Source organism: Corvus kubaryi, unplaced genomic scaffold (assembly GCF_017639235.1).
Source record: "Corvus kubaryi isolate FWS band 111438036 unplaced genomic scaffold, C.kubaryi_AGA036_p1.0 37367, whole genome shotgun sequence".
NCBI lineage: Eukaryota > Metazoa > Chordata > Aves > Passeriformes > Corvidae > Corvus > Corvus kubaryi.
In genome coordinates, this window is record NW_024581119.1 from 1 (window position 1) to 19,932 (window position 19,932).

Below are 19,932 nucleotides of genomic sequence, written 5' to 3' on the forward strand. Positions count from 1 at the left end.
CCCCGCTCGCGGCGCCGGGTGTAGGTGGGCCGGCCGTGGGGCCTCGGGGCCGTTCGCGCCGGGCGGGGCGGCGCTCTCCTTCCGGCGCGGCGGAGCGCGCGCGCCTCCCGCGGCCCGGCGGAGCCGCCCCGCACCCACGGCCCCCTGCTCCGCCCCGTGCCTGCGGGCACGCTGCGCCGCCCGGTCTGAACGGCCGGGAGGCCTCACGGCCGCCGCCGCGAGCCTTCTCTTCTGGTGGACTGAAATAGGAGCACAGCCGCGATCTGAAAGCCCAGCTCCCCACCGGCTTTCCGAGCTCCGATTAACGACGCTTTTCTCCTCGCGTCACGCTCTTTTCTGCTGGGAGTCGCTGCCTCGTTCCCACCAGGCACGCAGGACACACCACCCAGGCGGAAGCGTTCCCGTCCGTCTGCTCCCGATTGTGCCACTCTCACTGTGGAGGGCAAGTAACACAAATTTTTATCACCTCCCGACAGTCACAACCCAAAGTAGCAGCGGCCGGTTGGTGGCGATTCCTTGGCGTTAGAGCTCCAGGGTCTCTGGCCAGATAAGCTCCCCAGCAGTACCATGTGCCCGCCTCGAAGTTTATTTAAAGTTTACAAAATCACTTTTGCATATGTTCGACAGACAGCAGAACACAGGTGGCCCCTCAACACACCAGCAGCTCTCTAGGTGGCCATAAGGCCATCAGAAAAATCAGATAAAGCCATCAGAAACCATTTCAGGCTGCCACGCAGGTGCAGGGCACGTAAAAGTTCTTCTTGCTGCTACCGGATTTTCTGCTGCCTCTCCCCTCTGCTCATCGACTCATACCCGAATGAACAGAACTGTGCATGGACATTGAGCCGATTCTGCCTTCCCATCCCCATCCCACCAAAATACCCCGGGGGCCCAACAGGTGTTACAGACTCCCCGACAATCGAAAATCTCCAGTCGGGTGTTTTACTGAATTTCCCCAGCATCTGAAACGAACCCGATGTCCACACTCCATTCCCTGCTCTCACGCATTCTGCACCCCGGTAACCTGCAACGGCCCGCAAGGGCAACTCCTCACACCTGGGCAAAAGGCAAAAGCCCTGCACCCGGCCTCAGCCGCTCCCCGCACGGGAGGAAGCGGCGGACGCGGGAGGCGGGGGGGTGTGGAGGGCAAGGCGGCCATGGCGGTTGCGGGCGTTGCGGGGCGGAGTCCGCGGCGGGGCCGCCCCCGGGCGAGCGCTGCTCCCGGCGCAGAGTTTCGGAGGAGCCCCGCGAAGGAGGAGGAGCATCGCGGACCTTAGGGCCGGGGACAGGCGCGTCCCCGCGGCCGAAATCGCTACCGATCCCGGCCGCCATCCGAGCAGAGCCTCCGTGCCGGCGGGAAGCTCGTGGCGGGACCAAAGATGGCGCCCCCGCCCCCGGTCGGCTGCGAGGGCCCCGCGCATCCGGCGCCGCCCTTGTAGCGGCCGGCCGGGAAGGCGGTGGGCAGCGCCCCCGCCCGGCCTCCGTCCGCACCCTCGGCAGGGGCAGCGCCCGCCGCGGCAATGGCGGCCTGGCCCGCCGTGCCCCTCCTCATCAACCTCGGCGGGTCGCTGCTGGGCTTCGTGGCCACGGTCACGCTGATCCCGGCCTTCACGGACCGCTTCGTCGCCGCCCGGCTCTTCGGGGAGGACCTCAACAAGACCTCACGGCGGCCCGTGTGAGTAGCGCTGCCCGCCCCCCGGAGCTGCCCCGCGGGGCCAGCCCGGGGCCGGCTGACTCCCCGCTCTACCTTCCTTCCAGCCCCGAAGCACAGGGCGTGATCAGCGGTGCCGTGTTCCTGATCATCCTCTTCTGCTTCATCCCCGTGCCCTTCCTGAGATGTTTTGTGGAGGAGCAGTGCGCGGCCTTTCCTCACGACGAGGTGAGGCTCGTCTAGTGGTGCAAGCGTGACAGACAGGGGCAGGGAGTGGCCACCGGTGACCGGGGTCCTGTTCTCTGTCCTGCAGTTCGTGGAGCTCATCGGTTCGCTCCTTGCCATCTGCTGTATGATTTTCCTGGGCTTTGCAGATGATGTTCTGAACCTGCGCTGGCGCCACAAGTTGCTTCTTCCTACCATGGCTTCCCTCCCACTGCTCATGGTTTACTTCACCAACTTTGGGAACACGACCATTGTGGTGCCTAAGCCGTTCCGGCTGCTGCTGGGCATGCACTTGGACCTGGGTAAGTTATGAATCACCAGAAGCCATCATCCACGTGGCAGGCAATCAGTGGAAGGGATCACCTGAAGCACTTTGTGCTGCAAAGGGAGCAGACTAAGGATTTGCTTAAGTAACCAGTAAGAGAGTGGCACTCCACTCACTAAACACTGGGCTGGAAAGAACATCCAGAAACCCAGCACACATTCAGCTGTGCATAGCGAGGCACCAGTCATTTTCCCATGGTCCTGGTAATAAAGTTGAGTACCAGGTGCACACAGCACATGGCTGCTAACACCAGGGTGTTAGAAAGACAGAAACAGAGCACTACAGCTGGCCACCATAGCACAGCAGTTTGCTGCAGCCACAGTGCTGTACGTACATGTACACATGATGGCCAACTCAAAAGAGAGGAAGCAATCTCTTTGTAAGCTACCACTATCAAAACTCACTGAGATTGTTAGGTAATAGGTTGTTGTATAAAGCAGGAAGTGAGAGCTTCAGTGAATTGGTCTAGGGCCTGCTTCGCCTCCAAATACTAAAGCTTTTGGCTTGCTCTGATCTGCAGGTATACTCTACTACGTGTACATGGGTATGCTGGCAGTATTCTGCACTAATGCCATCAACATTCTCGCCGGAATTAATGGAATTGAAGCAGGACAGTCGCTGGTGATAGCTGCTTCCATTATCATATTCAATATTGTAGAGTTAAATGGTAAGGAACATAACGAACATTTGTGGGCACAAAAACCAAAGGGAGATTGAATCCTAGATTTCAATAGCTGGTATTACTAAAAATGAACCAGTCTTGTCATATCACAAACAGGTATTTTTCTTTTTTCTATAGGGGATTATCGAGATGATCACATTTTTTCTCTCTACTTCATGATTCCCTTTTTTTTTACCACGCTGGGCCTATTTTACCACAACTGGTAAGAGGATGGACATTCAGACTTTGTTTGGAAGCATCCTTTCCCTCTAGTTTCTCCCTCTGAGAATAAACAAAACCACTTAACAACATGCAGTGGGACGCTGGAGTGTAGACAGCCAGAACCAAGAGCACAAAACATCGATGGAGCAGCAGCTTTTCTTTTTATCAGAACAACTGCAGTCACACCAGCTCACCCAAACACACAGAATACACTCTCTCCCGTGCCTCACTGGCTGTCTTTTCATACCATATTCTCTGCAAGCCAGGTGGCAGGTCCCAGTCCTGCAGTTCTTAGAATAAATACCTACAATTGTTTTTACTGTGTAGATCTGCTGCAAATCCCCCTTGGCCCCTAAGCTGCGCTGCGGGCATACATTCGGTGGTTCTAAAGAGTCAATTTTCATGGCAATAGCAATCATGACAGATCTTTGCTTTTCTCCTCCACGGACTGCAGGTACCCATCGCGAGTGTTTGTTGGGGACACCTTCTGCTACTTTGCTGGCATGACCTTTGCTGTGGTGGGGATCTTGGGACACTTCAGCAAAACAATGCTGCTTTTTTTCATCCCACAAGTGCTCAACTTCCTCTATTCATTGCCTCAACTCTTCCACGTCATTCCTTGTCCCCGTCACCGGCTACCGAGGTAATATACCAAGTGACCTATAGTGGTACTATAGGTTGTGTCTTTTACCTCCAACACCAGCTGGTAAAGGTGGTGGAAGGTGCTCTTTTTAAAAGCCATCGAAGTATGTTTTCTCTTTATAAGATAGCAGCTCACCCTGCCAGCTGCAGTCAGGTCATGCAGTAGAGGTTTCTCAAACAAGTGAACTTCTCTGACCAGCCCACCCCTCAGATACAGAATTATTTTTACCAAGGTTAGAACCTTGATAATTCTAACCTTGATGATTCTAACGCTACAAGACTGAGAGAAATCGACATAGGCTGCTTTTAATGTTGCGGCAGTGGGATCTGCTGAGATTTCATATTAGCAAGCATTCTGTAGCACTATGCCATGTCAGCAGTTGTCTCTGTAGATGTTAGATTCTTCTACTTTATTCTTTAAACTACACAGCATTATGCATGCATTGGGGGGATGCAATGGGAAGGAATCTCCTCTGCCCCATTTGAGGGACTAGATAGCAGCAGTTCTTGTTAAGTGCATCAGGTTATTCCTGTTTCTTCCACCACTGGATTTCTTTCTCAGCTATGGATCTAAGTCTGCTTATAAAGTGATCTTTCTCTTTGTTTTATCTGGACTAAATTTTAAATGTTTCTTTCAGGCTTAACACTAGTACAGGGAAGCTGGAGATGAGCTACTCCAAATTCAAAACTAGGAGCCTCTCTGCCCTGGGAACAAACATTCTGAAGGTAATATGTGGAAAACAGTCAAAATTCAGATGCATTTTGAGGCAGTCATCGAGTGCAAGAGAAACAGGATGGGAGAAAATGCAAAACTTCTGGGTTCAGTAGTTACTGCCTGGCTCAAATCCAGAAGAAAGTCTGTTACCATCCCTCACAGTCACTTGATTGTGTTAATAATCAGTCTTTCAGAATAACCACACATACAAATGCCCCAGGACCATCGTAAGTCTGTCATGTCTTTTCAGTAAGAGCACAAGCCAGATTTCAGGGATGGCCCAGCAAAAGGGCTCTTGAGCAAGACTAGCCAGTGAGCATACCTGGTGAAATAGCGTGTGATATTTCTTTCCTCAGGTAGTCAAGATCTTGCACGTAGTAGATGTGAGGAGTGGAATGGATGAAGACGGCGAATACACTGAATGCAATAATATGACACTTATTAATTTTGTCATAAAGCTGATCGGACCCACCCATGAGCGAAATCTCACTCTCCTGTTGCTACTCATTCAGGTCAGACAAAGGGTTCCTCTGGGAGAAAGATTTACTCTGCAACAGAAACAGATCCAAGTCACTCTCAAGAGTTTTAAGGGGAAAGGGGAAAGTAAAATATCATGCTCTTCACACAAGGTGCAGTTGAGCTGTGGAACTTGGGGAGAATAAGAGGCTTACACACCTCAAGGGGGAAACAAATTCACACACGCCTCCCTTCATTGAGAGCTTATAAAAACAAAGTCTGTAGGTTAGCTTAAGAAGATTCCCAAGGCACGACTCACTGGTTGCAAGAAAAACACCAGGACAGCAGGCTGCCTTGTCACTGACCCAATACAGCGTTTTGGTACGTTCCTGTTTTCAGTAATACCAAGTAACAGTCCCAGAGTTACTGCTGGCAAGTGGACTTGTGTAAGCATGGCACGTGGCTCAGCGCTCCCTCAGTCTGAGTGGGGTGTGGGAGTGTTTTGAAGCCACTTGGAGCACTAGGATATGCTTCACAGATGCTGCCACTACCTCTATGGAGCATGTGAATTCTCGAGCGTAGTGTAGTAGAAACACCATTTTTGGAAAGGCCTGCATTGGTTAACTGCCCACAATAAAAATCCTTTCTGTCATCTTCAGATTTAAGATAAAAGATTCTTACTAGAAAAGAGACACTTAGCCAAATTCCAATTTGGGAGGAAGGACTTTAAACGAAAGCCTGTTGAACAGGGCTCAGGCAGGTGACATCGGGGATGGGAGAAGACAGGAAGTACATAGCACTTACCTTGATCCCAGTCACAGCAGAGAAGTCCTGACAGCACCTTATTGTAAGGATGCTGAATTTCAGCTTTGACATAAGGTATTTTCCATTGCAAACCATGGGGTTTATGTTATACTATAAGCTGCTTAAGGGGGAAAGAGTTATTCCCAAACGTTCATCTCATCCACATGTTCTCAGAATGTGATTGTGTGCAGGCACATGGAGAAATCCCCCACCGATACCTAAAATCCTCAGAGAAGGAAACAAGGTCTTTGGATAGACTTCTGCCATTTATCTTCCTACACCTAAAAAAATACAGCCTTTTTGTTGCTGTTTTATGAAACGAGGCATGCTGGAAAGCTTAGCAAATCCATTTGGAAAGGAGGAATCTGATAGCCTGTAAATGGTTTGACAGTATAATGTTTCTGTTATCTGTCTGATTTTTACCTAGGTCCTTGGCAGCATGATTGCATTTTCGATCCGGTACCAACTAGTGCGCTTGTTTTACGATGTCTGACTGGATTGTCAGGAGCAAGGGAAAGAGTTCTACCTGCCAGTCCATTTTCTCCAATTGCTTGACCAAATGATTCAACTGATCTTACTCCAGCTCTCTGAGAATCTCAGAATACCCGTCAAAACGCAAGCAACTGCTTTGCGTGGGGTAGTTTTGAACTGGGTTTTGTTTGGGTTTTTTTTTGTGCACCAAAGGCTTTTGTCCAATTCTGCTGATAGAAAAGATTCACTGCTACTTGGATATCATTGTTCCTAGGAATACCTTTGAGAGGGGAAGCAAATGACAGCACTTAGGGAAAGTGAGAAAGATGGAATTTCTAAGACAATTACTGTTCACCAAGAGAGAAAAGAGCAACTTTAATTTCAGTGAGACTCTGTAGAGCAGAATAAGTAAGCCAGACTCCACTCCTGGCTTCTCCAATCCTGTGTTTGGTCCATGGACATAGAATGACATGTTATAACCCATACTCAAAACTCGGAGTGCTCCAAGAATAAAATAATTCATGGTACCCTTTCCCCTGCAGTGCTTTGCCTCAACAGTATTGACATGTAGTGAAACTAGGTTATATGATCCATCTCTGGCTTTCTACCCTGTTAGGCAGCTGATCATTTCTACAGTAGACTCCCTCCTTTTTTATGGCTACTGGGAAGGTTCCTGCGGATGAGCTTTTACTTCTGAACATCTTTACTGTCTGCCTTCCTCCATGGAAGAGGACACATCTGGAACAGGCTAGCAGAGTAAGGATCACCATGTCCTTGCCGTAACAGGGCGTCAGTAAAACCCTTAGATTAACATGGAACTAAGACCCTGCAGACTGCCAATACCTTTTCCTCAAATACAAATAATTATTTATGTAGCGGTATCTAGCACCATAGTTCAACACAGAATTGCTACCTACCCGACAGAAAAACACGGAACAGCCACTGGAGTACCAAGTTATAGGAGTTTTTGCAAGACTAATGGTAGTGAAAAGTGAAATAATGCAACAGTAGAAAACGGGGATGCTGAGGTGAGTGAGAGTAGAAATTGCCAGGTCCAGTACCCTAATAGGTGCAAGGGCACCACAATTCCACACATCCAAGTCCAGCTAGTAACAAGGCTCAGAATGTATTTCCAGAAAGCGAAAATGCCTGTGTCCAGCGGCACCAATCGACACAGAAAACACACAGCACTCAAGCGTGAATGGTACGAATGACCAAATCCTCTTCCTCCTCTCCAGCCAATCAGTCTGTAAGTATAACAAGTTTGTATAGTTTGTACTACACTAGTAGAGGATATTTGTTAACACATACACACGAACATTATGAAAGCCTTCAGTACCTGGCTTAAAACACTCAGTCTGTCCAGTAACTAGCTGCTGGATTACCTGGCATCTGGACATATGAATAGAGAGAAATTAATCTCTCTGCTAGCTGATCTAGGAATGTGGCCTTCCAATAGGCACTTCTCTGGCAGCCACCCCATTTTCCCCAGTAAGCTGGCTTAGCCCTACCTCCAGGTAAGCATCCTGCTGACCCTGATCTCTCCCATATCTGGTCCTGGGCTCCAAAGCCCATTACCCTACTTGCTCTCTGGTCTGGTTCCTTCCTTAGCCATCACACACACTTGCATTCCACCTAGCCCTGGGCCCTCCCTGCATGTGCTGAGGTCTTCCCATCTGCTGGAACCCCTGGCTCCTCTGATCTGTGTCCTAATGCCAGTTGTTGGCACTTAGACTTCCAGATGTACATAGGCACACAGGGTAGACAGTCTGCTCATTCTGGGAAACAAACGTACAAGTTGGGTTAAGTAAGACAGCACAGTCTGCAGAGATAATTCTTGCTGATCAGCAACATGTTAAAACACTATCACTTTGTTCGCTTTTATTTTTCCTTCAGTGTTCCCATGGTTTTTTCCTCCCAGTTCACTTTCACTCCTTCCTCTCCTCTGGTGCTTCTTTTAATATACCCATATTATAAACCCATAATATATCTCACACATTCCCACAATTCCCTAAAAAGGATCTCATGGTAGGTTTTCACATCCCCAAATGTGCCACCCTAAAGCAGATGCCTCTACAGACGAGGATACCGCTCAGGTATCCCGAGAGCCGCTTTGCCTCCCTCTGGATGGAAGCAGGCCCAGCTCTGGGAGCCGGGACGAGCGGAGGCGGGGGCGAGGCCGCAATCGCGCTTGCTCGCCGAGGGCCGGCGACAGAGCGACAGAGCATACCGACAGCTTCGGCATTGTTGAAATTTGGCTCCTCGCTTTCTGATTGGCGACCGGTCAGCAAAAAGCTTCTTCCGGCAGACGCCTTCCAGGAACAAGGGGCGGTGACGCCGTGCAGTGAGCTGGAGGCTGCGTGGCGGGAGGTTATAAAAAATTACAAGCACGGCCTGGCCAGCCCCTCCTAAGCGCGGCCAGCCCGGCCCCTCCTAAGCGCGGCCAGCCCGGCCCCTCCTAAGCGCGGCCTGCCCGGCCCCTCTCCCCCCCGGCGGCCACAGCAAGGGCCAGCTCTGCAGCGGAACGATGTCCGGCCGTGGCAAGAGCGGTGCTAAGGCCCGTGCTAAGGCTAAGTCTCGCTCGCCCCAGGCTAGGCTGCAGTTCCCGGTAGGGCGGCATTTTGCTCCCGCGTACCTGCCCGCCGTGCTCGAGTACCTGAATCCTGGACCCGGCTAGCGCCGTGGCACGCGAGAGCGAGAACACGCTCATCAAGCCCCGTCCCGCAGTGCTAGCACTACGAAACGACGAGCAGCTGAACAAGCTGTTAAACATCGTTCCCATCGCGCAGGGCGGCGGCTGCCCCACACCCAGCCCGTGCTGCCGGCCAGGAACACCGGTGCCGGCGCAAGAAGGGACGCAGAAGCCGAGTACGGGCCCCTCTCTCTTCCGGAGAACTGCGATCCATGGAGGAGGAGGGAAGGGGACGAGAGGTGTGGCCGGCGGCCGTGGCTGCGGCGGGGGAGGGGGGACAGGACCGGCCCTAGGCCGGTCAAAAACTCAATGCGAGAGCTACTCGATAAGGACCCGTAATTTACCTCTCACTTTACCTCTGTTCCATTCAGTGCACGTTGCCTAGAAAATAAAACTGCTTTATTTACAGAACAGCACCCCAAGACGTTGCCGCTTCAGTGTTTCTACAAGGCACTTTGCTCCTAAATGGAATTGAACACTTAAAGACTTTTATTTTTAATTTTTCCTTATATACAGCTACTGCCGAGGGGGGGACTCCACAGAAGGGGCTTGGCCTGGGGGGGGAATGGCAAAAATTGCTGACAATACTTCTAAGAGACACTTAACAATTTAGAGAAATGTGGAGAGGGATGAAAACTCTGAAGAGCAGAAACTACTCAACTTAGTTGACTTAATGTTTCAGGTTTATTGCACCCAAACGTCAGGTAAGACTGGTGTGAATATTGAAATAAATCCCTCCAGAGGATCATGAGGATCGTGATGTACCTGCAGAGACTTGTAGCTAAAGTTGTAGCTCTCCTGCTGGCCACACCCCAGGCTCAGCGGGCATCATTGAGCTGCCTTGCCACACTAAGGATATGCTTTGCTCCCTTGCTCAGAAGTAAACTAGCTAGTTCAACACCCAGGTTCTCTGCAGCTTCCTGGGCCTGACCAGGAACATTCTTGGCTGTGATGCCGACATGCTGCACATCATCATTCGGTCCATCTTCATTCTGCAGATAGAAACAGCTCAAAGTAAGGCATCAGGAAAATAGTGAGCAAGGAATTAAGACACCCATGAAACAGGGTAAAATCTAGTCTGAGGCCTCAAGAACAGTGTGCTGTTACAAGAAACCAGACCAAACATAATCTATTTCTAAAGGTCTGGATTTTGTCATTTAGCTTCAGGTTTGAATTTTGAAGCCACCACGGTTCATGTACCTGATGGGGATAAGTAACACTGGTCTGCATGGTCTCCTTCAGGCTATCAGATCCATCCAAGCTGTAGACTGCTCCTGTCAAATACAACTAGGAAAAATATACAGAATGGATTAATACCACATTAACGAACAAACAAACAGCCAACTACCCCCTCTTTAAAAAAACCCACCCAATATACAAAGTCTGGAGGGAAAGGCTTTTGTCATGCAGTGGGATCAGATGAATACCAGTACAATACAAGCATAATAATCCCTGTTAGGGAAGATGTGACTCTTCAAGGAACAGGCTGAACTTTTTTCTAGTTTTCCACCTCCTTAATCACACTCCATTGTCTAAAAACAGGCTTGGTAGGGTCAGAAGCAATATTTTCAGATCTCAGGACAACACTAAATAAGCAGCGAGGGTGGAGGGAGGAATCTGGAATGTATTATAAGGGAATTTTCTGAAAGACAGCTTCAGTAGCTGGACCCATTCTTGTACTCCTGCTTTGGACACAAACACAGGAGGGTCAAGTCAGGAAACTACCTGCCCAAACTGGCTATAAAGATGCCTGCTGAAATTATCTTCAGGAAAATATCAGGGAACATGCACACACTGGAATAGGTTTTCAGAAATAATCCATGAAAAATACAAAGTACTCCTCACCTGGCCATCCTTCAGCAGGGTGTTGACAGCAACAGGGACGCTACATCCACCCTCCTAAAACACAAAGCAGCTGACACTGAGGCTCCTACCCAACACATTCAAAGCAGAGGCCCCTGAAAAGTTTAGGCTGCACACAACCCTGCCCATCACTCTTCAGGCCTTTTTCTATTCAGAAGTACTCTCCTTTACAGTTTTAGAGAAATGTAACAGATTTTCCATATTATGGCATCAAGTCAACTAGCAGATCAGTATTTACTGCTGCAGGCAGAGCAAGGAGGCCAGACCTACCAAACGCTTCATAAACGCTCTCTCAGCAATGCAGCACAACACGGTGTCTGCATCATGCAGGGCAGATACCATATTCAGTATCTCTTGGTCTTTGGCACGAACTTCCACTGCTAAGGCACCCTAGGAGAAGAAATACACAACAAAATGTAACATTTTTTCAACTTCCTGCATCTGCATGTGCGCTCAGCATTGATTGATTTCATTGGAACAGAACTCAGAGGCTCAGACCCTTTTCACTAAGGGAGCGATGTTTACAGAAATGAATTACAATACACTCCACTGGCTGCAGAGTCATCCTACAGTAGCTGCTATAAACAGAAGATCAGGACTTACTCAGCCCAAGTGTTAAAGGTCATGGTGCCACCTCAAACCATTCTAGGACTCTGCACGGTCCCTGATCCATGCATGATCAAAATCCCTTTTTCAGACTGAGTGTGCAGATTCATCACTTGCAAACACTAACAGATCACCAGCTCTGGTTTAGTAAGTTTGATATTAGCAGGGCAATCCTGCATCAACTCAGCCATGGACTGGAACAGACTGCCCACCTAAAAACAGGAGCACTAAGAATGTGCTCCAAGACAGGTGTTTCAGCTTCACCCTGCAGGAGTCAGGACACTGTGCACAAAGAAGGGAGCATCACACAGCAAGGACACAGCAGTGGCTTTGCAGTTACCCTGGTGCAGCCTAATACCGATCCTGCCAGAACCTGCCCCATGTCTGCCACGTTGCCCCACTGTAGCTATGCACACATTACCTTTCCCATTTACTGTTTTTCTGTTACTGATAGAAATTAGCCCCTACCACACTGGGTAGAAGAGCAGACTCCCATTCTTCTAACAAGCTGTGCCTAAAACAGTGTAACAGCCGACAAAAAGAGATTGAAGTACTGAAGAAGAGAAGTCTTCAGCACAGTTAACTACTCAGATATATCATACTGCTGCTGGCTTTCAGTGCCCTTTAGGCATGGCTTAAGGATCAAAAGTTGTAAAGTACCTGTCCAACAGCATACAGACAATCTTCAGGGCCTAGGAGCTGAAAGAAAGTAAAATCAAGAGTTAACTCAAGTTGCACTGTCCAGAATACAGGAAACAAGAGCCAGATTCCCGTCTCTAATACCGACTGATTTCATGTCGGACCAAAGAAATATCACCTCTCCCTTCCCATGCCTCAGTGTTTCCACCACTAAAGTGAGATAATGCACTTTTCATCAACTGGAGTGTAACACTTTGTGAATTAGCTAATCGCTAAAATCTCAGTCTTGAGCACTGCTGTGTTGCTAGACACAAGTGCTGTGTTGGTCAGATTACAAACTGTTACTGAACCATGGAAAGCTGAACATGAAAAATTTCTGTATGAAGAAAAAAGCAACCAACCAAAAAACCCAACCACTCCTTCCTGAAGTGCCTCAAATAAAAGCTAACATGGCAATGGAGTCAGCAGACTGCATGCTTATCTCGGACACAGCCACAAGGTCTGAAAGGGAAACAGTTGATAGCTCAGCAGAGAACGGTATTTTTGGCTTTGCTGAGCCTCACCTGGCCAATGCGATCTTCCCAGCCCATTCTCTTCAGCCCAGCAGCAGCGAGGACAATGGCACTGAAGTCTTCCTTCTCATCTAGCTTCTTTAAACGGGTATTTAAGTTTCCTCTCTGTAGAAATGATTAAGGAAGCATAGAAACAGCAGGCAAACAGTCCTACAACCACTTGAGTCTTTACAAACCGTACAGAATCCAACAGTCTCCAAATGAGAATGTCAGTACCATCCTGAAAGAAGTGTTAAATATGGACAATTGTTTCCTAAGATAGAATTTTGCCAAGTATTATGGAATATTACTTCAAGCACTGAGTCTACAAAGATATGCGTGCCATCTAAGTACACTATTAGCACCCAACTCCTCCTGCACTGCAAAGAACTCTGCTCCTACAACTGAAGTAACAATGCCTTTTCTCAGTAGTTCAGCCACCCAGATCAGAAGTAGTGGTCCAAACCGCACCCAGGGTTACTGGAAACCCAACAACATTTGGTCACATGCCCTTGACAAACACATGGGAAGCACCGTCATGCAGTTTTTCAAACACTGCATAACGTACAACTCACCAGTACAGTATATACATCAGTATGCTGAACCTTAGCTAGACCAAGGCCCTCCGCTTCTTCACAGCCTAAGAGGAAGCAGAGGACAGGATGGCTGCAGTGGTACATACCCCTCAGAACAGGGGAGAGGAGAGCAGCCTTTGAGGAAGCAGTTTGTTCTTGTAAGTCAGGTGGTACAAACAGCCTTGAATCTAGATTTTCCACAAAGTTATACTTTCCTGTTTGCAGCTTTACCCAGCTCCCACAGCTTGCTAGGAAAGGATACAATATCCCTGAACTCTAAATGAGGGAATTTCTTCTTGAGCTGAGCCGCTCTCCGAAGTGAACTGGTTCCAATCACACTGCAGGGAAAAATATGATCACTGAAATCCAGCACACTCCTAACAATTACCTCCAGCCAAGTACATGACAGGAATCTCAAGGAAACAAATGGTAACTTTTATTTTTTAATTGATATGAAGATCTAAAAACCCGTCAGTGATTTGTATCTCCTTAGCAGAAAGAAAACCACTCTGTGCAGTTTAGCATAAAGCGTGTCTGAAGCAACCCCCAAGGAGCCAATTTACAGGATATGCTTCTGGAGAGCAGCCCCTCGCCACCGTCAAGGATTGATGAAACCTCACTGAAAGACAGCATTTATCACAGAAAAAAAGACTCTGCTGCACCAAAATGAACCGGACAAAGTGTCTCGGTTTTGGAGACAAATTTCAGGAGAAAACACCCTGGAATAAAAATTCCTCTAAAAGCGAAAGAAAAAAAACCAAAAAGCAAAAAAATTTGAACCTCACACCCCCTCCCCCCACTGCGTGGCCAAGGGGCAAAGACGGCGAGTGCCCTTCTTTTGGCTCTGGAGGCGGGAGGAGAAAAGAGTTCCCAGCAGCTGGGAACCTGCCGGATTTCTGGCGTGGGTCTTCTCCTTGCAGCAGCTGAAGTTGGTGGATTTTAATGTCCTTTACTCATGTTGGTTGAGCTCCTCCGAGGTCTCGGGTTCGGGGCAGTCCCACCGGCTCCCCGAACAGGCCAAAAAGAAAAAAACCAAGCCAAGCCGAAAGAATTCAAGGAAAAAACCCAAAAAAACAAAAAAAAACCAAACCGCCAAGAGGAGTCCCAGTACAGCCTCGAGGCTAGGGGAAGGGAGGGGGAAAAAACCTTTTTGCTTCACGCTAGCCAAAAACCCAATCCAACAAAAGGAACAATGTAGTGTCCCGATCCACTCTGTCCCGAGCACCCAGAGAGAGATTGAACAGAGGCCGAGCAGGAGCCCAAGGCTCCTCGCCCCACTCTACGGGTCCATCTTAAAGCTACAGCAAGTGTTTCCTGGGCATAAAGCAGACGGAATAAAGCATCATCATAAAATCACCCCAAGACACAAAGCCAGACAACTAAGTGATGAAGTGACTAAAATGGAGGAACTTCATCAAAGACAGAAATATAGTAAGCAGAAGACCTTGGAGTATATCACTGGAAACCACAGAAAACTGCGAGTCTGGGCAGTGAGCATTTCCTTTCTCGAGATACATGCTGTTCACTTCTCGTCATAGAATTATATTGTACGCTGATTTGGAAGGGACCCTTCAGCATCATCCAGTTCCAACTCCTGGCCCTGTGCAGGACAACCCAAGAATCCTACCATGTGCCTGAGAGCATTTTCCAAGCATTCCTTGAGCTCTGTCAGGCTTGGTGCCGTGACCACTTCCCCTGGGAGCCTGTTCCAGTGCTGAACCTCTCTCTGGGCGATGAACCTTTTCCTGATATCCAACCTAAACCCCCCCTGATGCAGCTTCATGCAGTTTCCTTGAGTCCTGTCACTGGTCATGAGACTGATGAAATCAGTATGTGTCCTTCTGCTTCCTCCTCTTGATAACCTGAAACCTACACCAGACGTGATTTTCCTGCTATCCAGATGCACAGAAGCTCAAGTCTTTGTGTCACAGCTAGTTTATTTCTTTCACTTTAACATATAAAAAAATAATTTCTAATAGCTACCTTAATCTCAGTAATTTCACTCATCTGCCTCAGACAAAAGATTCCAATAACCTCTATGAAAAGACAGGTAATTAAAAACGGAGAAACCACAAGAAAGTAATGCCAAACAACAAGGAAGAAATCAGAACTGGCTGAGTGAGAACAAAAGCACAGTTCAGGTCCACAAAAGCCAAAATCCTGCACCAGACACCTTGTCTGCATTGTATGCATTCCCCAGCAGTAGGCACAATACAAAGGAGAAGGAATTCACTCAAGAGATCGTGGCAAGAAAGGTTCTAACTTGAGAAAGCACTGCCACTCAAGAGTGGCTTGAGAAATGAACCTCACTCAGCATGCAGCACTCCCCTGAGACAGTGTTACTCTTTCCAGAAAGTGGGTCCAGGTTAATGTCTGTGAAATGCTCACAAAAGGCAGTGTAAAAACCACTACAGGATAAAGCAAGGAACTGACTGACTTGAAAGTATCAACCAACTGACCCCTTCTGTTTTTACACCTGTCTTCCCCTTCCTCTCCCACTCACCTCTTTTCAGGAAGGAGGCTCAGTGTTTTTCCGCAGTTTTTGGGATGAAAGACAACAGCGTCAAGTGGGTTTTCCCTTCTGCAAAACAATGCAAGTGCAGAATGCCTGACACATCATTTAAAGCGAGGCTGTTAAGCTCAACGGTTCTGCTACTATTTCCTGGAAGAACTGCCTCTGGCTCCAAAACACTCCATCATCACTGTAAGAGCAAGAATTTCCAGCACACCTGCTAGCTACGGAACACCAGGGCAGCTCTAGTATTCCACTAGAGCTTCGCTGTTTTGGAGATTAATCACAGGAAACTTTGAACACCTAAAAGGACCTATGCTGGCTTTGCTCTCCTTCATCAACACTATAAAATGCAAGACCCTCAGAGAGCCAAGCCTCGTGTCCACACTTACTTGCAGACAGCGCCGATGGTAAAACCAGGAGGAAGAGAAGTTGGCAGGTCCTTCAAGGAGTGAACCACAAGGTCAACTCTAAAAATTAGATGACAGTAATGAGAGAACAGGTGGTTGAGCTCCTGTGGCAATCTACCAGAGACCTGCAGGTCACCTACAGGAAAGTTTGAACCCATTCTGGGAATTAATTTGGAGAAGAGAGAAGAATTTCAGGATTTCATAGACAGGATTACTATAGAGTTTTTGTGTTACTCCAAAAAAGCTACTTCACCTTTCTCTGTCTCTCTTTTCCCCCTACCCAGTGACGAAAGGCACTTAACAATAAATTTGAATGAGGGGAAGATGCTGGAGATGTTCACACAGAGACACTCACCATACCAAAATGCATTGGTATGTGGGTTGGTATTATGCTTCAAACTTAAACTAACAGCGAGCCAAACTACAGGCTACCTTGCTTTGTCACACAGGAATCAAGCATAACTGTAAACACTTGAGTCGCCAATATTTTTTTACCAACTTCACTGAAAATGCAGTATGATTTAGCTATGTGGCAGAGATGCAGAAGAATACCTTTGTTTTTAAACATACTTTAACTAAGGCACCACTGAAACCCTCCTCAGAATATTGAAATGAGAGAGAGATTAAGTAACAACAAAGATCCCCCAACACCTCAAACCCACAAAACCAGCACTAATCTCTCTCTGCTCAGGCACCTGAACCAAGGTTTTTTGTAGGGAGAAGTTGCACAGAACACAGCACAATTTGCCCACGCCAAATTCTCCTGCACATTTAGCTTGCATATGTTTCTAAATGTTAACATGATGCCAATAAATCTGTTTTGCAATATATTACCACCAACCAGCAAAGTATTTTTAAAAAAATATATTCATAAGCAGGAATCATATGAGATTACATACTCCATGTGTATCACAGCATGTAATACACAAATCACAGAAGAAAACCCAACTGGGGCAGACCAAGTGACGCAACAACTCCACTTCAAAATACATGGCCTAAGCCCAGGGTAGAGAGAAAAATGTGGAAAAAAAGGACAGTAATCAAAGGATTTTTTTAGCCTGAGAGGTACCAGGACTGAAGGAAAGTAGATAACCTATGCAGCAAGCTACATACGTCCAAAAAGCACCAAATGCCAAGCAGAAAGACAAAACAATAAGATCTTACTCATTTCTTTCAAGTGCATTTTCCAACTCTTTGGTGAAGAGGCTCTTCTCTCCAATCTACACATAAATGGAAGAACATGAATCACAAAAGAAGCATCTGCCAATATAACATAAATACAATTAGTTCTTGAATAAAGGAAGAACAGATCCTTTACCTTGGAAAGCGCTGTATCCAAGATCTTGTCCCCAGTTGTTGACATGGCCACTGCTCAGAGACAGTACAGGTAAAACATGAGGCTTGACAAAAGCACTGGGCTTAGGCTGAAAACAGCTATGCCAAATGCCATGAAGTGTCACACACTACTGCGTGAACACTGACTCAAGCTCAATACAAGAGCAGCTCACTTCTAGAAATTCACTGCACTGAAAACAAGTGAAATTGAGACTTCTTTCACTGTCCTTAAAAACAAAGCAAGGAGAAAGAGGGCAGGTTTGGGGAAGAGCTGGCCCAATGGAACCTGCCACAGTCTGTCTCTGGAGTGCCAGTGAACACATATAAAGGAGTTCTCTTCAGTGCAAGGCTGAGCTTCTGTTATTCCTGTTGAAAGCCTTGAGCCCCCGACCAGAAAATGCCCCTAATGTTCAGTGGGGTGCAGCCAAAATACCAGGTTTGCAAATGGAGCAAACACAACACCAACTCCATTGCATACTCAGCACCTAAATCTTTAAGAGCTTATGAAATCCATCTTTCTCCCCTAGAAGAAACCAGCAGCAGCAGTTGCTCAGCCACACAGCTGAACTGAATTCAGATGGCACTCTTAGATAAACTTAGACAGACCTCCTCCTCCTGACGGTACACACACCTCTTGCACACAAAGATAACCCACTGGCTCCTGCTGCCATCTACCCCAGGGCAACATCCAAAAAAAAACTTACCAATCTCAAAGCAGAGGTCGGGGTATAGCTCACGGAGCATCATAACTACACTATCAGTCTGAATCCGGGCCAGCTACAAGGAAGCAGAAAACAAAGTCCTAAAGAAAGAGCACATTGTCCGTACAGTAGCTAAGGAGGCTTTGCCATTCTTCGACAGCCAGGCACGCATGACCAATACATTCTGTCTAAATGAAAAGCATTAGAAGCAGGTTGCCTCGAGTAAAATCACTCATAGGTACAGACTCCTTGAACTGTGTGAACTCCTATAATGACCAGAGCACTTCACTGAAGAACTTCTTTTATTGCCTGAAGTGCCACAACATCTTCCCCATGTTCAGCGCTGCTGTGATGCAACCACTGATGAAACACTGCAATGAATTTATCAGTTAGGGAGAGTGACTACAACAGAAGCCTACAGATCATGATTCGCATGCTGCCACTTCTTGGTTTCACGTATGTGGAACACGACTGCTGAATAAGGACCGCTCATCAGCAAGTAGGCAGAAAAGTACACGAAACCATTATTCTGTTGCTCAGTGATGAAAGAACAAGTCATATTGCACACTGGGCTAGGCTTAAGGTTAGGGCTAAAGCCTCCTGCTTTCTCTAAGAGTATGAATTTTACCAATACTGCAAGCTTTGGGAGAAGCCAGTAGGATTTCACTGAACTGGTGGAAAAGTCCACAGCTAGTGTCAAATACAAGTTACTTATCCTCTGTAAGAACAAAGACCTAGTTAGAGGTTCTACAAACACACACTCACACAAGTAACAGCTTAAATCATCGCGTACAGCAAAAAACAAATATCAAAGCAGTAAACTGCACGAAGAACATTCTATTGCATAAGAAAACCAGAAGCAAGTCAAATACAATCGCTAGTTTCTCATCTTTCCGCACATGCAAGCAGCGGCAGACTAGAGCAACTACAGATGAGTTTCAGCTTGTCTCCCCGCGAAGGGCTCAGGACCCTTTGCTCAGTACTGCGGTTCCCTACAAATACAATGAATGTAAGTAGCTGCCTCCCTTTGTAAAGCGCCCCAAAAGCCTCAGGTTACTACATGAGGTAGCACATATGCACGGCTATCTCCCTTGTCCTGATGTCTACATAAAATGCCTTTGGGACAGCACGGAATTCTTCCTAAAACGTGCTACCGAAAGGAACGAGATTATCTCAGCGCAAAGGCCTGAGGGTCGCTTATCTCTCTTTGCGAGGCTGCTCCTCCCTGCTGTAGCCCGCTGGCAAGAGATACCTCCTCTATCTCTGGATGTGTCTCTCCCCTGGCCTTTGAGCGGGCTGCAACCGTCAGTCGTTGGCGGGTTTTCCCTCCAAGAGCTGCACACACCTTGCAAATCGCACAGTCCCAGCCGGCCCCGGGAGAGACCCGCGCCGCCGCCCCCGGCCCCTGCACTGATCGTCCCCTGGGTTCCGAAGGAAGCGCTTTCCAAACTTCTTCCCGGAGTTCCAAGGCAGGAGCCGAAACGCGCTAACTCAGGAAGCTCAGCCCCTTGCTCAGCCCCGAGAAGCAAGCAGACCCTGCGCTGGCCGGGACGAACCGGGTGCCTGGGCGGGAGCACTCCCCGCGCCCCAGCCCCGCCGCTGCCTACCTGGCTCCGGCGGGTGCCCACGCGGACCGCTCTGCCACCCACGCCGTTCTCTCCCCGCGGCAGCAGCGGGTCAGCGCCCGCCGCGTCGGTCCCCCCGCCGGACTCCGCTCGCCCCCGGCCCCCGGCTGCCGCCCCCGGCTCCGCCATGGCCACCGGCCCTCAGCGCCGCGCGGCCCCGCACCCCCCACGTGACCGGCGGCCGCGCCCCCGCCGCCCCAACCGCGTCACCGGCGCGCCCGCAGCAGCCGCGGCGCTGGAAAAGCCCCGCC

General features: G+C 48.5%; 3 protein-coding genes across 4 annotated transcripts; 2 read left to right on the top strand and 1 right to left on the bottom strand.

Moving 5' to 3' along the window:
* The first annotated feature begins 631 nt into the window (after positions 1–631).
* On the top strand, positions 632–6,704 carry DPAGT1 (dolichyl-phosphate N-acetylglucosaminephosphotransferase 1). Of its 2 annotated transcripts, none has more exons than XM_042034051.1 (9): positions 632–1,675; positions 1,759–1,879; positions 2,026–2,178; positions 2,722–2,868; positions 3,001–3,085; positions 3,539–3,727; positions 4,365–4,452; positions 4,798–4,953; positions 6,129–6,704. In XM_042034051.1, the coding sequence occupies exons 1-9, from the start codon at positions 977–979 to the stop codon at positions 6,192–6,194; spliced, it is 1,704 nt and encodes a 567-aa protein (XP_041889985.1). In that variant the 5' UTR covers positions 632–976; the 3' UTR covers positions 6,195–6,704. The 2 variants fall into 2 exon arrangements, with proteins under 2 accessions (XP_041889985.1, XP_041889986.1); XM_042034052.1 differs by having other exon boundaries at positions 1,357–1,675; positions 1,965–2,178.
* Positions 6,705–6,800: 96 nt separating this feature from the next.
* Positions 6,801–9,286, top strand: LOC121667440 (late histone H2A.L3). The gene is given in 2 exon segments (XM_042034054.1): positions 6,801–8,830; positions 8,832–9,286. Coding segments are annotated over 2 exon segments (549 nt in total). The 5' UTR covers positions 6,801–8,699; the 3' UTR covers positions 9,250–9,286.
* A 243-nt stretch (positions 9,287–9,529) lies between these two features.
* HMBS (hydroxymethylbilane synthase) lies at positions 9,530–19,834 on the bottom strand. The gene is made up of 13 exons (XM_042034053.1): positions 19,664–19,834; positions 18,060–18,132; positions 17,339–17,388; positions 17,185–17,240; positions 16,003–16,080; positions 15,602–15,679; positions 13,361–13,436; positions 12,536–12,649; positions 11,994–12,032; positions 10,998–11,117; positions 10,710–10,763; positions 10,065–10,151; positions 9,530–9,856 (listed from the first exon to the last, which is right to left on the bottom strand). Exons 1-13 carry the CDS (start codon positions 19,808–19,810, stop codon positions 9,683–9,685), a joined length of 1,146 nt encoding a protein of 381 aa, XP_041889987.1. The 5' UTR covers positions 19,811–19,834; the 3' UTR covers positions 9,530–9,682.
* Between the last annotated feature and the right edge of the window lie 98 nt (positions 19,835–19,932).